General features: G+C 55.0%; 1 protein-coding gene across 1 annotated transcript in view; it reads left to right on the forward strand.

The window, feature by feature from the left end:
* gatad2b (GATA zinc finger domain containing 2B) overlaps positions 1 to 14,621 on the forward strand; it is an 80,747-nt gene that overhangs the window by 41,859 nt on the left and 24,267 nt on the right. The window contains 6 exon segments of the mRNA XM_078431906.1: positions 1,109 to 1,283; positions 1,285 to 1,305; positions 1,307 to 1,351; positions 1,353 to 1,391; positions 2,216 to 2,243; positions 9,887 to 10,089. Coding sequence (XP_078288032.1) covers positions 1,109 to 1,283; positions 1,285 to 1,305; positions 1,307 to 1,351; positions 1,353 to 1,391; positions 2,216 to 2,243; positions 9,887 to 10,089 — 511 coding nt within the window.

Genomic DNA, 14,621 nt, shown 5'->3' on the forward strand with positions numbered 1-14,621 from the left:
GATCGCTGGGTCGGTGTGGACTCAGAGGGCTGAAGGGCCTGTTTTCCACTGTATCGCTAACTAAACTGGTGTATGGGTGATTGCAGCACAGACCTTGGTGGGCCGAAAAGGCCTTATTACGCGCTGTATCTCTAAACTAAACTAAACTAGTAGTGTACGAGATGATTGCAGGTTTGCACGGTCACCGTGGGCCGAAGGGGCCTGTTTCCACGATGTGTCTCTAAACTAAAACTAGTGACTGGGTGATCAATGGTCAACACAGACTCAGTGGCCGAAGGGCCTGTTTCTGCTCTGTATATCTAAACTAAACTAGTCCAAGTAATTGCAGGTCCAGCACGGACTCGGTGGGCCGAAAGGCCTGTTTCCACGCTGTGTCTCTAAACTAACCACAGTGTACAGGTGATCACAGACCAGCACAAACCCGGTGGCCGAAGTGTCCTGTTTCCACGCTGTGTATCTAAACTAGTGTCTGAGTAATCGCAGGTCAGCACCTACCCGTTGGGCCGAAGGGCCTGTTTCCATGCTGTATCTCTAAACTAAAATAGTGAATGGGTGATCACTGGTCAACACAGACTCGGTGGGCCGAAGGGCCTGTTTCCACCCTGCATCTCCAAACTAAACTAAACTAGTGGCAGGAGAATGGGGTTGGGAGGGAGAGATAGATCAGCCACGATTGAATGCCAGAGGTGGACGCGATGGGCCCGAATGGCCTAATTCTGCTCCTATCATTTGTGGACATTAACTAAACTAGTGTACAGGGGGATCGCTGGTCAGCAGGGAATCGGTGTGGCAGAAGGGGCCTGTTTGTGCGCTGTATTTCTAAACTAAACTAGTTGGTTGATGGTCAGCACGGAGGGTGGTGGGACGAAGGGCCTGTTTGTGTGCTGTATCTCTAAACTAAACTAGTGTATGAAGTGATCGCTGGTCAGCGCGGAACTCGGTGGGCCGAAGGGCCTGTTTCAACGCTGTATCTCTTAACTAAATTAGTTGGTCGCTGGTCAGCGGTGCGACTCGATGGGCTGAAGGGGCCTGTTTGTGCGCTGTTTCTCACAGTGTGACAGCCCATTGCTAATGGCGCCTCTCTCTCTCTCTCTCTCTCCCCCCACAGGCGGGCTCCTCACCTCCCGTCTCCGCGGATACACTCCGTCCGACACATGTACATGAACGTGTCGTCGCACGTACAGGCGGGGTTTGCCGCCGGCGGGCAGCCCGGCGCGGGCAGCCTGAGCGACCCGGCCAGTAGCCAGGCCGCGGCCAAGCTGGCCCTGCGCAAACAGCTGGATGAAGACCCTGCTGGAAATCCCTCCCCCCAAAACCCTCGCCCCCACTCCTCAACTTCCTGCCCAGCGCCTGCCAACAACGAGTTCATCTACATGCGTGGCCTGGAGGAGGTGGTGAGCAGAGCGTCATCGAGAGGCCAAGGTGAGGGCAAAGACCCCCGCCCACCCACTCCCCACCACACCCCTCACACCCACCCCCCACACACCCCACCCACCCACTCCCACCACCCACCACCCCACACCCCACCCCCACCCCCACCCCCACCACCCCACACCACCCCACCCTCCCACCCCCACCACCCCACCACCCCCACCCCACCCCCACACCCACCCCACCACCCACCCCCACCCCACCCACCCACTCCCACACCCCCACCCCACCCACCACCCCCCTCACACACCCCACCACCCACACCCACCCACACCCCACCCCACCACCCCCACCCACACCCACACCCCCACACCCCCACCCACCCCACACCCCCCACACCCCACCCCTCCCACACCCACCCCCCACCCCCACCCACCCACCCCCACACCCCACCACCCCCACACCACCCCTCACACCCCACCTCACCCCACCCCACACCCCACACCACCCCACACACCCCCACCACCACCCACCACCCCCACCCCCCACACCCCACCCCACCACCCACCCCACCCACACCCCACCCACCCACCCCACCCACCCCACCCACACCCACCCACACCCACCCACCCACCACCACACCCCACCACCCCACACCCTCACACCCCCACACACACCCCACACCCACCACCCCACTCCCCACCCACACCCCACACACACCCCACACCCCACACCCTCACACACCCCTCACACACCCCACCACCCCACACCCACCCACTCCCCACCCACCCACACCACCCCCCCACACACCCCACCACCCCACCACATGCTGGCCTGGGAGGAGGTGGTGCAGAGTGTCATCGAGAGCCAAGGTGAGGGCAAGACCCCCGCCCACCCACACATTCCCCGCTCACCCACACACCCCACCCACCCACTCCCCACTCACCACCCACCCCCCTCACCCACACCCCACTCACCCACCCACACCCCACACCCACACCCCCCCACCCCCCCTCACCCACTCCCCTCACTCACCCAACCCAACTCACCCACCCACTCCCCACTCCACCCACCCACTCCCCACTCACCCACCCACCCTCCCCACTCACCCACCCACCCACGGGCCTGGAGGAGGTGTGCAGAGCATCATCGAGAGCCAAGGTGAGAGGTGAGACACTCCCCCACCCACCCACACACTCCCCACCCACCCATTCCCCGCTCACCCACACACCCCCACCCACCCACACCCCCCCTCACCCACCCACCCACCAACCACCCACCCATTCCCCTCACCCACCCACCAACCACCCACCCCCCCTCACCCCACCCACTCCCCGCTCACTCCCACTCACCCCACACCCCCCTCACCCACACCCCCCCTCACCCACCACTCACCCCTCACCCACTCACACCCCTCACCCACCCACTCCCCACTCACCCGCCCACCTCACCCACGCCCCCTCACCCATCCACCCCCCCTCACCTAGTGTGCGGGATCGCCGGTCGGCACGGACTTGGTGGGCTGAAGGGCCTGTTTCTGAGCTGTTTCTCTAAACTAAACTAAATCGGCAGCGTCCAGAACTGTACGCACGACTCGAAATGCGGCCTGACCAACGTTTTATAAAGCTGTAACGTGACTTCCTGACTCAATGTGCAGGAAAGAACTGCAGGTGCTGGTTAAATCGAAGGTAGACACAAACTGCTGAGTAACTCAGCGGGTCAGGCAGCATCTCTGGAGAGAAGGAATGGGTGACGTTTCGGGTCGAGACCCTTCAGACTGTAGGGACAGTGATGTAGAGAGATATAGAACAAATAAACGAAAGATATGCAAAAAAAGTAACTATGATAAAGGAAATAAGCCGTTGTGATGGTAAGCTATTAAAATAATAAGCTTATTATAAAAGGATCTATTATAAATTATACAAGCTAGATACAGGAAACATGTTCCCAATGTTGGGGGAGTCCAGAACCAGGGGCCACACACACACAGTCTAAGAATAAAGGGGAGTCCAGAACCAGGGGCCACACACACACAGTCTAAGAATAAAGGGGAGTCCAGAACCAGGGGCCACACACACACAGTCTAAGAATAACAAAGGTGAGAAAAAACTTTTCCACCCAGAGAGTTGTGAATGTGTAGGATTCTCTGCCGCAGAGGGCAGTGGAGGACAAATCACTGGATGGATTTAAGAGAGAGTTCGAAAGAGCTCTAGGGGCTAGTGGAATCAAGGGGTATGGGAGAAGGCAGGCACGGGGTACTGATTGTGGATGATCAGCCATGATCGCAATGAATGGCGGTGCTGGCTCGAAGGGCCAAATGGCCTCCTCCTGCACCTATTTTCTATGTTTTCTATGCTGCCTGTTCTGCTGTAGAGAGATACTCCAGCAATAGACAATAGGTGCAGGAGGAGGCCATTCGGCCCTTCGAGCCAGCACCACCATTCAATGTGATCATGGCTGATCATTCTCAATCAGTACCCCCGTTCCTGCCTTCTCCCCATACCCCCTGACTCCGCTATCCTTAAGAGCTCTATCTAGCTCTCTCTTGAATGCATTCAGAGAATTGGCCTCCACTGCCTTCTGAGGCAGAGAATTCCACAGATTCACAACTCTCTGACTGAAAAAGTTTTTCCTCATCTCCGTTCTAAATGGCCGACCCCTTAATTCTTAAACTGTGTGGCCCCTGGTTCTGGAGGTATTTTGTGTCTGTCTTTGGTTTGAACCAGCATCTGCATTTCCTTCCGACACAATGACCTATTCTACATTTTCCTACAACCACTTCCCCTTTTGATGCTTTGTTTTCACACCTTACACTTCCTTATCTCTCTGTGTCTCCCTCTCCCCTGACTCTCTCAGTGTGAAGAAGGGGCTCGACCCGAAACGTCACCCGTTCTGAGCAGCCGTAGTTAGGATGGAGCCGGGTCTCCGGGTCGGACAGCAGCTCTACTGCTGCCTGATGTGCTGTGCTGTGCTGTGATAAATGGCAGCCACCTTCCCCTGAATGTTCATCTCTGGACAGGGCAACCAGCAGGGTCATGGCCGACAGCCCTGGGGCTCGGACAGTGAGCGTGTGAAAATGTCGCAGGTGGTTTAGCAGCTCGGATCACAGGATGTGTGTGGCTTTCCTCTCACCGACAGACCAAAGCTGTGGCCCTGCTCAGCCTCAGAATTAAAGGACGTTCTTCAAGAAAGGAGATGAGGGGGAATGTCTTTAGTCAGAGGGTGGTGAATCTGTGGGATTCTTTGCCACAGACGGCTGTGGAGGCCACAAGTCAGTGGTTATTTTTAAGGCAGAGATAGATTGATTCTTGATTAGATTCTTTGAGAAATACAGTGCGGAAACAGGCCCTTCGGCCCACCGGGTCCGCGCCGCCCAGCGATCCCCCGCACATTAACACCCACTAGGGACAATTTTTACATTTGCCCATCCAATTAACCTACACACCTGCACGTCTTTGGAGTGTGGGAGGAAACCGAAGATCTCGGAGAAAACCCACGCAGGTCACGGGGAGAACGTACAAATTCCGTACAGACGGCGCCCGTAGTCAGGATCGAACCTAAGTCTCCGGCGCTGCATTCGCTGTAAGGCAGCAACTCTACCGCTACACCACCGTGCCGCCCATTATGGGTAGAGGGCAGGAGAATGGGTTTAGGAGGGAGAGATAGATCAGACATGATGGAATGGCGGAGTGGACTTGATGGGCCGAATGGCCTAATTCTACACCTATCATTTTATGAACTTCGGACTTCCTACATATCGGCGAGACCAAACATAGACTGGGCGATGGTTTCAGTGAACGCCTGCCCTCAGTCTGCCTGGACCTACCTGATCTCCCGGTTGCCAAACACTTTAACTCCCCCTCCCACTCCCGCACTGACCTCTCTGTCCTGGGCCTCCTCCATTGTCAGAGTGAGGCCCAGCGCAAATTGGAGGAACAGCACCTCATATTTCGCTTGGCATATTACACCCCAGTGGTATGAACACTGACATCTCTAACTTCAAGTAACCCCGGCATTCCCTCTCTCTCCATCCCTCCCCCACCCAAGTCACACCAGCTTCTCGTTCTCACCTAGCAAACAGTTCACAGAAACATAGAAAATAGGTGCAGGAGGAGGCCATTTGGCCCTGGCTGATCATCCACAATCAGTAACCCGTGCCTGCCTTGTACGTTTGTACGTTCTCCCCGTGACCTGCGTGGGTTTTCTCCGAGATCTTCGGTTTCCTCCCACACTCCAAAGACGTGCAGGTGTGTAGGTTAATTGGCTGGGCAAATGTAAAAATTGTCCCTAGTGTGTGTAGGATAGTGTTAATGTGCGGGGATCGCTGGGCGGCACGGACCCGGTGGGCCGAAGGGCCTGTTTCCGCACTGTATTTCTCAAAGAATCTAATCAACAATCTGTCTATCTCTGCCTTAAAAATACCCACTGACTTGTGGCCTCCACAGCCGTCTGTGGCAAAGAATCCCACAGATTCACCACCCTCTGACTAAAGACATTCCCCCTCATCTCCTTTCTTGAAGAACGTCCTTTAATTCTGAGGCTGAGCAGGGCCACAGCTTTGGTCTGTCGGTGAGAGGAAAGCCACACACATCCTGTGATCCGAGCTGCTAAACCACCTGCGACATTTTCACACGCTCACTGTCCGAGCCCCAGGGCTGTCGGCCATGACCCTGCTGGTTGCCCTGTCCAGAGATGAACATTCAGGGGAAGGTGGCTGCCATTTATCACAGCACAGCACAGCACAGCAGGCAGCAGTAGAGCTGCTGTCTGACCCGGAGACCCGGGCTCCATCCTAACTACGGCTGCTCAGAACGGGTGACGTTTCGGGTCGAGCCCCTTCTTCACACTGAGAGAGTCAGGGGAGAGGGAGACACAGAGAGATAAGGAAGTGTAAGGTGTGAAAACAAAGCATCAAAAGGGGAAGTGGTTGTAGGAAAATGTAGAATAGGTCATTGTGTCGGAAGGAACTGCAGATGCTGGTTCAAACCAAAGACAGACACAAAATACCTCCAGAACCAGGGGCCACAGTTTAAGAATAAGGGGTCGGCCATTTAGAACGGAGATGCGGAAAAACTTTTTCAGTCAGAGAGTTGTGAATCTGTGGAATTCTCTGCCTCAGAAGGCAGTGGAGGCCAATTCTCTGAATGCATTCAAGAGAGAGCTAGATAGAGCTCTTAAGGATAGCGGAGTCAGGGGGTATGGGGAGAAGGCAGGAACGGGGTACTGATTGAGAATGATCAGCCATGATCACATTGAATGGTGTTGCTGGCTCGAAGGGCCGAATGGCCTCCTCCTGCGTCTATTGTCTATTGCTGGAGTAACTCAGCAGAACAGGCAGCATAGAAACATAGAAAATAGGTGCAGGAGGAGGCCATTTGGCCCTTCGAGCCAGCACCGCCATTCATTGCGATCATGGCTGATCATCCTCAATCATTAACCCGTGCCTGCCTTCTCCCCATATCCCTTGATTCCACTAGCCCCTAGAGCTCTCTCTTAACTCTCTCTTAAATCCATCCGGTGATTTGTCCTCCACTGCCCTCTATGGCAGAGAATCCCACACATTCACAACTCTCTGGGTGGAAAGGTTTTTTCTCGCCTCAGTTCTAAATGGCCTCCCCTTTATTCTTAGACTGTGTGGCCCCTGGTTCTGGAGGGAAGGAATCTCTGAAGGGAAGGAATGGGTGACGTTTCGGGTCAAGACCCTTCGAAATGTCACCCATTCCTTCTCTCCAGAGATGCTGCCTGTCCCGCTGAGTTACTCCAGCATTTTGTGCCTTACCTTCTGTATGGAGTTTGTACGTTTGTTCTCCCCGTGACCTGCGTGGGTTTTCTCCGGGCGCTCCGGTTTCCTCCCACACTCCAAGGACGTGCGGGTTTATAGGTTAATCGGCTTCAGGCTAGTTCTATGTAATCCCATGCACTACGATGTAATCTAATGGGAATGTACAGAGGGCCAATTAAACCTGCAACTGAGGTGGTGCAGCGGTAGAGTTGCTGCCTCCCAGCGCCAGTGACCCTGGTTCGATCCTGACCTCGGCTACTATCTACGCGGAGTTTGCACGTTCTCCCCGTGACCTGTGCGGTGCCTCCCGCTTCCCAAAGACGTGCGAGTTTGTGGGGCGGTTGGCCCCTCTGTAAATCGCCCCCTAGAGTGCAGGGATCGGATGGGAAGGCGGGATAGCATAGAACTCGTGTGTGAACGGGCGCACGCTGGTCGGCGCCGACTCGGTGGGCCGAAGGGCCTGTTTCCGCGCTGTATCTGTGCAGTGGAGCTGGCAGCCAGCAGGGGGCAGTAGCAGTTACATTGCAGAGACGGTCGTACACATAGAAACTAGGTGCAGGAGGAGGCCATTCAGCCCTTCGAGCCTGTATGCACCGCCATTCACTGTGATCATGGCCGATCGTCCACAATCAGTACCCCGTGCCTGTCTTCTCCCCATATCCCTTGATTCCACTAGCCCCTAGAGCTCTATCTGACTCTCTTTTAAAGCCATCCAGTGATTTGTCCTCCACTGCCCTCTGTGGCAGAGAATTCCACACATTCACAACTCTCTGGGTGAAAAAGTTCCTTCTCACCTCAGTTTTAAATGGCCTCCCCTTTATTCTTAGACTGTATGGCCCCTGGTTCTGGACTCCCCCAACATTGGGAACATTTTTCCTGCATCGAGCTTGTCCAGTCCTTTTATAATTTTATACGTTTATATAAGACCCCCTCTCATCCTTCTAAACTCCAGTGAATACAAGCCCAGTCTTTCCAATCTTTGCTGAAATGCCAGCGTATTAACCTGGTGAACCTACGCTGCACGCACTCAATAGCAAGAATATCCTTCCTCAAATTTGGAGACCAAAACTGCACACAGTTCTCCAGGTGCGGTCTCACTAGGGCCCTGTACAACTGCAGAAGGACCTCTTTGCTCCTATACTCAACTCCTCTTGTTATGAAGGCCAACATGCCATTGGCTTTCTTCACTGCCTGCTGTACCTGCATGCTTCCTTTCAGTGACTGATGCACTAGGGCACCCAGGTCTCGCTGCATTTCCCTTTTACCTAATCTGACGCCATTGAGATATTATAAGAAGATAACTGCAGATGCTGGTACAAATCGAAGGTTTTTATTCACAAAATGCTGGAGTAACTCAGCGGGTCAGGCAGCATCTCAGGAGAGAAGGAATGGGTGACGTTTCGGGTCGAGACCCTTCTTCAGACTGATGTCAGGGGGGCGGGACAAAGGAAGGATATAGGTCAGGGGTGGCCAAACTTGCTTAATGTAAGAGCCACATACGATAAAGTTCAGATGTTTGAGAGCCGCAAGACATGAACAAAATTTACACATACGTTTTTATTGTTACATACACATTTTGTTACAAAAATTTTAAATAAATATTAAGAAATGCATGTATGCAATAATATTTATTCATGTATGCAGTTTTTTAAACTGTTAATTTGTATTAGTTTCAGAAATCACAAAGTACACATATATACCAAATGTTTTCAAAATCTTGACTGATTGTTTGAACTATATTGAGCGTATTTAATATGGTAATTAAATGTGCGAATTTGCATTTCAGTAACATAAAATTAGACGGCCAAAACTAAAACTAAAAAGGAAAACATTATATTTTTAATGATATTTATTTGTCTTAGTAAATATCAGGTCAAAACATGGAGGGAAATATGTTTTTTTTAAAAAGCAAACCAATAAAATTAGAGATATTTTAATCAGATACCACCTTACAAAATTACAGTCTTATCATAATATTTTTATAACAAACAGACAATGCTACAAATATCAGGCTATTAAAGCTGCTATTTACTGCTCGTAGTGGTCTTGTGGGTCTCCATCTTGGCTGTGAATCGTTGAAAATCTGGCTGATATGTTGTCAAAGCTGTACGAATTAGCTCCGTCAGGTGTTGGTTTGTAAAGATTGCACGATGCTTGGACTTCACAAACTTCATTACAGAGTACAGTGATCCACAGCAGTATGTTGTGCTGAAAATTCAGATGAGTCGCACTCTAGTTTTCTTCAGTTCCGGATATTTTATTTCTTGAACTTGTTTCCAGAACTCAATTGTAGACTGGGATTTTACTAACCATGAACATTAAACTTACGTTTTATTCCAATGGGGTCTCAATTCATACCCAGTAAATAATTATAAAGCTTGACATTTTTTCTTATTTACCTTTTATATTAACTGTGATGAAAAAAGGAGCTCAGCCAACATATTTCCACGAGCCGCATATTAAAGGTCAAAGAGCCGCATGTGGCTCGCGAGCCACGGTTTGGCCACCCCTGGTATAGGTGGAGACGGGAAGATAGAGGGAGATCTGGGAAGGAGGAGGGGAAGAGAGGGACAGAGGAACTATCTAAAGTTGGAGAAGTCGATGTTCATACCACTGGGCTGCAAACTGCCCAGGCGAAATATGAGGTGCCATTGAGATAGTAATCTGTAGACAGAGAGATTTAATCATGGAGCTGAGTTTAATATTCTCTCTCCCCCCCCCCCCCCCCCACAGGGAAGGGTCGGTTGCAGCTCTCCCACATCGAGCCCTTCATGTGCTCGCAGTGTCGGACGGACTTCACCCCACACTGGAAGCAGGAGAAGAACGGCACCATCCTGTGTGAGCAGTGCGTGACCTCCAACCAGAAGAAAGCCCTCAAGGCCGAGCACACCAACCGGCTCAAGACAGCCTTCGTCAAAGCCCTGCAGCAGGAGCAGGTACCCTAACCCCCCGTCCCCCCTCACTCCCCACCCCAGCCCTCCCCACCCCAGCCCACCCCTCCCCACTCCCTCCATCCCCCCCCCCCCACACACACCAACCGGCTCAAGACAGCCTTCGTCAAAGCCCTGCAGCAGGAGCAGGTACCCTAACCCCCCGTCCCCCCTCACTCCCCACCCCAGCCCTCCCCACCCCAGCCCACCCCTCCCCACTCCCTCCACCCCCCCCCCCCCCCCACACACCAACCGGCTCAAGACAGCCTTCGTCAAAGCCCTGCAGCAGGAGCAGGTACCCTAACCCCCCCGTCCCCCCTCACTCCCCACCCCAGCCCTCCCCACCCCAGCCCACCCCTCCCCACTCCCTCCACCCCCCCCCCCCCCCACACACCAACCGGCTCAAGACAGCCTTCGTCAAAGCCCTGCAGCAGGAGCAGGTACCCTAACCCCCCCGTCCCCCCTCACTCCCCACCCCAGCCCTCCCCACCCCAGCCCACCCCTCCCCACTCCCTCCATCCCCCCCCCCCCCCCCCACACACCAACCGGCTCAAGACAGCCTTCGTCAAAGCCCTGCAGCAGGAGCAGGTACCCTAACCCCCCGTCCCCCCCCCTCACTCCCCACCCCAGCCCTCCCCACCCCAGCCCACCCCTCCCCACTCCCTCCATCCCCCCCCCCCCCCCCCACACACCAACCGGCTCAAGACAGCCTTCGTCAAAGCCCTGCAGCAGGAGCAGGTACCCTAACCCCCCGTCCCCCCTCACTCCCCACCCCAGCCCAGCCCACCCCTCCCCACTCCCTCCACCCCCCCCCCCCCCCCCACACACCAACCGGCTCAAGACAGCCTTCGTCAAAGCCCTGCAGCAGGAGCAGGTACCCTAACCCCCCCGTCCCCCCTCACTCCCCACCCCAGCCCACCCCACCCCAGCCCAGTCCACCCCACTCCCTCCACCCCCCCCCCCCCCCCCACACACCAACCGGCTCAAGACAGCCTTCGTCAAAGCCCTGCAGCAGGAGCAGGTACCCTAACCCCCCCGTCCCCCCTCACTCCCCACCCCAGCCCAGCCCACCCCTCCCCACTCCCTCCATCCCCCCCCCCCCCCCACACACCAACCGGCTCAAGACAGCCTTCGTCAAAGCCCTGCAGCAGGAGCAGGTACCCTAACCCCCCCGTCCCCCCTCACTCCCCACCCCACCCCAGCCCTCCCCACCCCAGCCCACCCCTCCCCACTCCCTCCATCCCCCCCCCCCCCCCACACACCAACCGGCTCAAGACAGCCTTCGTCAAAGCCCTGCAGCAGGAGCAGGTACCCTAACCCCCCCGTCCCCCCTCACTCCCCACCCCACCCCAGCCCTCCCCACCCCAGCCCACCCCTCCCCACTCCCTCCATCCCCCCCCCCCCCCCCCCCACACACCAACCGGCTCAAGACAGCCTTCGTCAAAGCCCTGCAGCAGGAGCAGGTACCCTAACCCCCCCGTCCCCCCTCACTCCCCACCCCACCCCAGCCCTCCCCACCCCAGCCCACCCCTCCCCACTCCCTCCATCCCCCCCCCCCCCCCCCCACACACCAACCGGCTCAAGACAGCCTTCGTCAAAGCCCTGCAGCAGGAGCAGGTACCCTAACCCTCCGTCCCCCCCTCACTCCCCACCCCAGCCCTCCCCACTCCACCCCACCCCTCCCCACTCCCTCCACCCTCCCCTCCCCCACACACCAACCGGCTCAAGACAGCCTTCGTCGAAGCCCTGCAGCAGGAGCAGGTACCCTGCCCTCCCTCCCCAGCCCACCACAGCCCAGCCCACCCCTCCCCACTCCACCCCACTCCCTCCCCACCCCACTCCCTCCCCAGCCCCCCCCTCCCCCCCCCCACCCCACCCCCCCCCACACCAATCGGCTGAAGACCGCCTTGGTCATAGCCCTGCAGCAGGAGCAGGTACCCTGCCCTCCCTCCCCAGCCCCCTCCCTCCCTCTCCCCATCCCTTCCCTCTCCCTCCCCCCCCCTTACACACCAACCAGCTGAAGACCGCCTTCGTCAAAGCCCTGCAGCAGGAGCAGGTATCCCCCTCCCCTCTCCCCATCCCCCCCTCTCACCTCACCCCCCTCGCTCCCCATGCACCCCGTTCCTCCCCTCCCTCCCCTCTCACTTCCCATCCCCACCCCTGCTGCTCCCTCTCCTTCTCCCTCCCCTCTCCATCCCTCCCCTCTCCATCCCTCCCCTCTCCATCCCTCCCCTCTCCATCCCTCCCCTCTCCATCCCTCCCCTCTCCATCCCTCCCCTCTCCATCCCTCCCCTCTCCATCCCTCCCCTCTCCATCCCTCCCCTCTCAATCCCTCCCCTCATCCACCTCTCACTTCCCCTCGCCAACATCTGTCTCTCCCTCCTCCACATCTGTCTGCCTCACACTCTTCACCCACAGCTGTCTCCCCCTCTCACAACAGTCTCACCCCTCTGTCCCCATCTCTCTCCCCCCTCCCAGTTGCTAATCACTTCAAGTCCCCCTCCCACTCCCACACTGACCTCTCTGTCCTGGGCCTCCTCCATTGTCAGTGAGGCCCAGCGCAAATTGGAGGAACAGCACCTCATATTGCGCTTGGGCAGCTTACACCCCAGCGGTATGAACACTGACTTCTCTAACTTCAAGTAGCCCTTGTTTTCCCTCTCTCTCCTTCCCTCCCCACCATAGTCGTCGTGCTAGTTTCACTGTCGTCCTGTCTGTGTAACTCGTTTTCACCTAGCCCACAGCCAACAATGGACCATTGTGTGCTCTGTCTTTTCCTTGATCCTCATTGCATTTTGCAGATGGAGTGTGTCGCCCTGGCAACATCCTCGCAAATCTTCTCTTCGGCCTTTCCAGCTTGCCAACATTTTTTCTATAACATTCTTGATTAGTACAGATGTCAGGGGTAATGGGGAGAAGGCAGGAGAATGGGGTTGAGAGGGAGAGATAGATGTGAGGTTATCCACTTTAGTGGTAAGAATAGGAAGGCAGATTATTATCTGAATGGTGTCAAGTTAGGAAAAGGGGACGTACAACGAGATCTGGGTGTCCTAGTGCATCAGTCACTGAAAGGAAGCATGCAGGTACAGCAGGCAGTGAAGAAAGCCAATGGAATGTTGGCCTTCATAACAAGAGGAGTTGAGTATAGGAGCAAAGAGGTCCTTCTGCAGTTGTACAGGGCCCTAGTGCGACCGCACCTGGAGTACTGTGTGCAGTTTTGGTCACCAAATTTGAGGAAGGATATTCTTGCTATTGAGGGCGTGCAGCGTAGGTTTACTAGGTTAATTCCCGGAATGGCGGGACTGTCGTATGTTGAAAGACTGGAGCGACTAGGCTTGTATACACTGGAATTTAGAAGGATGAGAGGGGATCTTATCGAAACGTATAAGATTATTAAGGGGTTGGACACGTTAGGGGCAGGAAACATGTTCCCAATGTTGGGGGAGTCCAGAACCAGGGGCCACACAGTTTAAGAATAAGGGGTCGGCCATTTAGAACGGAGATGAGGAAAAACTTTTTCAGTCAGAGAGTGGTGAATCTTTGGAATTCTCTGCCTCAGAAGGCAGTGGAGGCCAATTCACTGAATGCATTCAAGAGAGAGCTAGATAGAGCTCTTAAGGATAGCGGAGTCAGGGGGTATGGGGAGAAGGCAGGAACGGGGTACTGATTGAGAATGATCAGCCATGATCACATTGAATGGCGGTGCGTACAGGCTCGAAGGGCCGAATGGCCTCCTCCTGCACCTATTGTCTATTCTTCCTGTAATGGGGGCGAGCAGAACCGCAAACAATATTTCAATTGTGGTCTAACCAAAGTTTTATGCTACGTGACTTCCTTCTTATTTCGAAGGCGCTGTGTCTCTAAACTAAACTAAACTAAAGAGTCTCGACCCGAAATGCTCCTTTACTCCAGAGATGCTGCCTGTCCCGGGCTGAGTTACTCCAGCCGTTTGAGTCTGTCTGTCTCCAGTACCTCCTCGGTACCGGACTGTGGAGAGCCTCCGAGTCACAGCTGTGTCCACCGGCACCAGCAGGGGTCACCACTGAGCAAGCCAGTCTCAACCATGATCAGCCATGATCACATTGCCCTGATTTGAATTTATTTTCATCAAACCTGGAATTAAAAAGCTGGGACAAGTTAGGAAAGCTTGGAACGGGTCAGTCAGTTTAGTTTATTGGCACGTGTAACGAGGTACAGTGAAAAGCTTTTTTGTTGCTTGCTAACCAGTCAGCGGAAAGTCTCTGAAGAAAGGTCTCGTCCCGAAACGTCACATAGAAACATAGAAAATAGGTGCAGGAGTAGGCCATTCGGCCCTTCGAGCCTGTACGCACCGCCATTCAATGTGATCATGGCTGATCATCCAACTCAGTATCCCGTACCTGCCTTCTCTCCATACCCCCTGATCCCTTTAGCCACAAGGGCCACATCTAGCTCCCTCTTAAATATAGCCAATGAACTGGCCTCAACTACCTTCTGTGGCAGAGAATTCCACAGATTCACCACTCTCTGTGTGAAAAAAAAACGTTCTCATCTCGGTC

This window comes from Rhinoraja longicauda, chromosome 44, assembly GCF_053455715.1.
Source record: "Rhinoraja longicauda isolate Sanriku21f chromosome 44, sRhiLon1.1, whole genome shotgun sequence".
Lineage (NCBI taxonomy): Eukaryota > Metazoa > Chordata > Chondrichthyes > Rajiformes > Arhynchobatidae > Rhinoraja > Rhinoraja longicauda.